Source organism: Vigna unguiculata, chromosome 10 (assembly GCF_037176805.1).
Source record: "Vigna unguiculata cultivar grain cowpea cultivar isolate G323 ecotype 2 chromosome 10, ASM3717680v1, whole genome shotgun sequence".
In the NCBI taxonomy this organism is placed as follows: Eukaryota; Viridiplantae; Streptophyta; class Magnoliopsida; order Fabales; family Fabaceae; genus Vigna; species Vigna unguiculata.
The window spans coordinates 50,456,574-50,462,075 of NC_140801.1; the positions used below are offsets into that span (position 1 = coordinate 50,456,574).

General features: G+C 28.4%; 1 protein-coding gene across 2 annotated transcripts; it reads left to right on the plus strand.

Annotated features, from left to right (window-relative positions):
- The first annotated feature begins 339 nt into the window (after nucleotides 1-339).
- LOC114165914 (GDSL esterase/lipase 5-like) lies at nucleotides 340-5,019 on the plus strand. Of its 2 annotated transcripts, XM_085667854.1 has the most exons (6): nucleotides 340-630; nucleotides 777-898; nucleotides 1,547-1,646; nucleotides 1,734-1,777; nucleotides 3,670-3,925; nucleotides 4,599-5,019. In XM_085667854.1, the coding sequence occupies exons 1-6, from the start codon at nucleotides 390-392 to the stop codon at nucleotides 4,841-4,843; spliced, it is 1,008 nt and encodes a 335-aa protein (XP_085523980.1). In that variant the 5' UTR covers nucleotides 340-389; the 3' UTR covers nucleotides 4,844-5,019. The 2 variants fall into 2 exon arrangements, with proteins under 2 accessions (XP_085523980.1, XP_027906341.2); XM_028050540.2 differs by having other exon boundaries at nucleotides 1,547-1,777.
- The last annotated feature ends 483 nt before the right edge of the window (nucleotides 5,020-5,502 follow it).

Genomic DNA, 5,502 nt, shown 5'->3' on the forward strand with positions numbered 1-5,502 from the left:
ATCTAACATTGAGGATCACTTCACTTTCTCTTCATCCTCTAATTTTCAAATCTTAATCATTCCATCTTTTCTATCAACTCAATTAACTCATATTCATCATCTTCAAATTTATTATACAATATATGTGATAATGGAATGCGCAAGAATTTTATTATCTGGTGGAAACTTCATATTCTTCGATGTCTCTCATTTTGATAACATCATCAACAAATATATATTAATTTGTACCCATCAAATCGCGTTGACTAAGCCAAATTAAACACCAAGTAAACTCAAAATGATTGTTCACACTACGTAATATGTGGCCAATGGACAAAGAAAGATTTGAAGTTATATACACATATAGATATACTTGTCAACCATTTGAGATTGCAGCAGATTCTGTGAAGATGAAGTTCACAGTGTTCTTCCTCCTCATCTTCTTCTTTGCTTCTGTGTCTCACACCATCCATGGAAGCAAAAACCGTGTTCCTCTCTTCATTTTTGGTGATTCTTTCTTAGATGCTGGAAACAACAATTACATCAACACTACAGCTCTTGACCAAGCAAATTTCTGGCCCTATGGGGAAACATATTTCAAGTTCCCAACAGGGAGATTCTCTGATGGAAGGTTGATATCAGATTTCATAGGTAAGATTCGGAGATCCCATGTTTCTTGTCTTGTTACTAGTGAGAATCCAATTTGGTTGAACCACCATATTTTCTTGTCCCCCATTACACTAATACTATCTCATTAACTTAATACCAAACCTTATCATCATTTTTTTTTTCTGTAGCTGAATATGCAAACTTGGCATTGGTTCCACCATTTTTACAACCTGGCAATAACCAATACTCTGGAGGAGTGAATTTTGCGTCTGGTGGAGCTGGTGCTCTTGTTGAAACTTTTGAAGGCTCGGTGAGTCAAATTCATAAACCCTATTTGCTTTACCATTGATGCTACTTTTAAGTAAGTGAAAAGGTTAATTAGTGTAAGTGATAAGATATATATATATAGTGATTGGTAATTAACGTGTCATATGCATGTCAAGCATCTAGGATGCATAGCTAGGTCACTACGATCACACATAGGGATAGCACCATGATGAGGTTAAATGAATAAGCCATGCTTTTTTTTATTTTATTATGATTGTTGTTGTTTTTGTCCATTGTTGTTGTAGCAGAACAGTGATTAAAACAGGCACTAGAGAACATGCTGGTTTTATGTTTTTTTATTTTTATTTTTTTTACTTTGCCGACACATGACATGACATGACATGACATGGTCCTAAAGAAGCCCTAACCTCACGGGCCAACTAATGACCTAGCACAATCCTTGACCTATCATTTCGTGTAAGATCAGAGAATCTTCTTTCGCTAAAAATAAATATTATGGTAATTTTTGTGAGAGGTGACATTTCTTTTTAAAATACAGTTTTAGTAAAAATGGTATAGATTAAAATTCTAAACTTTATTGAAAGAGTAGTCTTGAGAAATATAATTTCAAAGAATAAATAGAAGTTTATCAATAAATTTGAATTGATTGATATAAAATTCAAACTTTCAGGTAATACCTTTGAAAACACAAGCAAGAAACTACAAAAAAGTTGCAGGTATTCTGAGGCAGAAGTTAGGGAATTCTGAAGCAAAGTTATTGTTATCAAACGGTGTGTACATGTTTAGTATCGGAAGCAATGATTATCTTAGCCCCTTCGTGACAGATTCTGATGTTCTTAAGTCATACTCTCATTCAGAATATGTTGCTATGGTTCTTCGTAATATGACTTCCATTATCAAGGTAAAAACTTTTTCCTTTTTTCTTTTTTTCCCTTTTCTACCCAGAAAACGTAAAAAGAGTCTTAAATGTAGAGTCTCCCAAAGGTTTTGTTTCTTAATCATCTTCACAGGTTAAGATATCACTACTAAAAATTTGTTAACAAAATTGGTAAGAAAAGACTTTTTTCTGTTATTTTTTTTTAAATCTTATTTTTAAATCTTAATTGATAAATAATTTTTTCGTGAATAATTACTTTTTATAAAATTATAAAATTTATAAGTATTTTTTATAAAATTTGTTATAAAAAGTGATTTATACAAAATATTTTACAAAAAAATTAGTAGCAATTTCTTGTAATTTTTTTTCACAATAAAATTTATAAGTATTTCCTAAAATAAAATTCAAAAAAAAATTGATAAAAAATATAAATTTTTTAATAATATATATAATCACAAAAATTAACTCATGAGCTCACAAAAATACACTGTTTTCATTTTTTAACATTTTTTATTATATACTTTTCCATCCTTAACGTTAACATTTAGTACTTATTTTTTATATATTTTCTAAATTTAGAAAAAAATAATTACTTTTCTTGAAATTGTAACAGAATTTATTAATTGTAGAGTTATTTTTTGTTTGGATAAACTTTTTAACTCAAATATTTAGTCACTTATATTCTCAAATATATTTTAGCATTTACGATATTTCTCTATCTCCATATTTTTCCCTATTTTATAAAACAATTATTTTGGTCAAAACAAGCTTTAAACTAGTCAAAATAATTAAAATGAAAACATACTTTATATAATTCAGTCAAGAATAAGAGACAACGTGACAAGTACGGCATTTGACTTTAACTTCCACTATATTAAAGATATCCATAAAATTGACTTATTATAAAATATATATTTTAACAACCATTTTAGGGTTACTTCATATGAACACATGCAGCTTGAAGTTCTGTCTAATTTCTCTTAAATCTGTTTTCTTAGCTTGTTTCCTTGCTATAAAATGTAGGGAAAAATCAAACTTTAATTTAAAAAAAATGTTTAATTTAATGAAAATAGCTTATTTAAACTATGTTATAATTTTATTTTAATTATATTTCTCAAAATTCTTGATTAACACAAAATTACTTATCAAATTCATAATTGATTTTGTTAGATACTTTGTTTTTATTCCCAAATAATAGACTGCATGCAATTTAACCAAAGAAAAGAAAGGAAAAAGAGAAAAACACTTTTCCTCTGAGTGGGCCTGCAGTAGTACACAGACCACCGTCCATAAAGTAAAACCAACATTCAAATATGTTAGAAATGGTTAATCATAAGACTTTCCAAAGTCCTAAATGTGGCTTATAGGTAAAAAATAAAAAATTCATTTCCTGTCTTTTTCCTTCAACTTCCCTACAATTTAACCTGTGGTGTTAAACACAAGACAGAAAAGTACATTGGACCAAAAGTGTCACACTCAACAATCATATTTAAATGAAAAAACAATGTTTATTTTTTCTGCCGTCTTTGAATATAAATTTATATTATTACAAGCTATGTAACATTATATAAGAGTATAGGGTCTATTTTTTAAGTTTCTAAAAATTATATTTATTAGAATAAAAACTTATTTAAACTTGTAAATCTTAGGTTAAAAGTGGGTTTTTACACGTAACTCAATTCTTCAAAATAAATGGATGGTCCGTTAGGATAGACTCTAATACTATGTTAGAAATGAATTTTTAAGTCTAACTCAACCTCACAAAATCGTTTTGTAAAATAAGGTTTACACTCTATTTATATATTATGAATTAATTTTATATCTAATTGATATGTGATTTCCAACATTTTATGAATTGTAACAATGAATTACATAATTATGACTATTATAATTATGTTTTACTATGATGGTTGTAGGGCATATACAAGAGAGGGGCTAGAAAATTTGTGTTCATGAACTTGCCACCCTTGGGTTGTGTTCCAGGCACTAGAATAATTGATGTGGAACAAAATGGTGAATGCCTGCAACAACTTTCAGACCTTTCAAGTTTACACAATAGAGTTCTACATCGGGTTCTCTTGCATCTGGCGAAGAAATTAAAGGGTTTCAAATTTGCACTCTACGATTTCAACACTGATCTCACTCAAATGATGAACCATCCCTTCAAATATGGTATGTCTTTAACACTGGAACTTATAATTCTTAATCTAAAAGTGATTTTGCAAAACAATAATAAGAAATTGTGTGACTATATATGTGTAAGGTTTTTTAAAGCAAGACACCTTTTACGACAATTATAAATAATAGCGACCATATAAAGAATCAAATAATAACTTTTAATTCAAAACTTCATCGTAATAAGTCTGAGGTATATGATGCACATAATATCTGAATGAGATACTATACGTGTTTCAATATATTATGATACATTATATATACAAATTGAAAAATATACAATTGTTAAAAATATGATAAATATATTATTGTTATTGTACATATCTAAATTAAAAAATGTATTAAAATTATTAATATAAAAAATTATAAATTATTGTCATTATAAAAATATTATTTTGCTTTATAAATTAGATATTTCATTTATAAGTATCAGTAAAATATCTCACGAGTATTGGTAAAGTATCCATAAAGTATCGAACACGAGTATGTGTCAAACACAAATACGTGATCCAAATTGAAGTATCGATATATTTTAGGTTTGAGTTCTTCTAGTTTCGGTTAATAGGTCAAAATATATTCCAACAATATTTGTTATTTGTTGGGTCTGTTTAATTATTTATTACCGGATCGTTATCGGACTATCCATTAATATATTGTATGAACGATGCAGGTTTGAAGGAAGGAAAATCAGCATGTTGTGGAAGTGGAAGATTGAGAGGAGAGTTTAGCTGTGGAGGGAAGAGAGGGCAGAAGGAATTTCAATTGTGTAAGAAACCCAATGAATTTTTATTTTGGGACTCTTATCATCTCACAGAAAGTGCTTACAAAAACATAGCAGATCGAATGTGGGGTTTTACAAACAGCTCTTACAACATAGGACCTTACACTGTCACAGATTTCTTCCAGCTTCCATGATTTCTTTCATCGTTCATTGCTCTTCTTTCATTACAACATAGATAAAAAAAAAATCCTTATCGTATTATATCTTCATTGTATTAACAAAGTGTGTGCATATAAATTTGGTGTAATAAGGTTTATGTATGAAATTAATTGCATTGTCAAATGGTCGTAAAAAAATTGATGTCAAACAATCTTTTTTCATTATAGTTATTAGCATAATGACAGAAGACAAAGCAAAACATGAAATTTTAATGGGTAGAGAATAATCCTCTTTGGGCTGTAATTTCATTCTGCACCCCACACATTTTAAAATTCCAACTTTATCCGCTGGAGGAGGAAAAAGGACGTAAAGGGACGAAAATAAAGGTGAATTAGTCATTTCACAATTTTATGGGAGTGTATGATAAAATGTATGGATGTGTAATTAGAAATGACTCTGTTTAGATCGTATCAATACAAGTTTGGCCCATATCACTACAGGTTGTAGAAAATAAAAATAAAAAATGATCGAGATTGAAAATAAATTAATGATAGATAGTTTAACTCCAATTTTAAGTGATTATATTGAGAGTTTAGCTCCAATTAAAAATTAACAAAATAAAAATAAAGTTTTATGTATCTATTTACAACTGCGGAAAATTTTATAAAATTTAAATATTTTTTAAATCATCAAT

Bases quoted from the DNA above. Each gene is read 5' to 3' on its own strand.
- LOC114165914 (XM_028050540.2), top strand. From the start codon at position 390: ATGAAGTTCACAGTGTTCTTCCTCCTCATCTTCTTCTTTGCTTCTGTG. The intron at 631-776 runs GTAAGATTCGGA...TTTTTTCTGTAG, and splicing joins GTTGATATCAGATTTCATAG to CTGAATATGCAAACTTGGCA. The intron at 1,778-3,669 runs GTAAAAACTTTT...TGATGGTTGTAG, and splicing joins ATATGACTTCCATTATCAAG to GGCATATACAAGAGAGGGGC.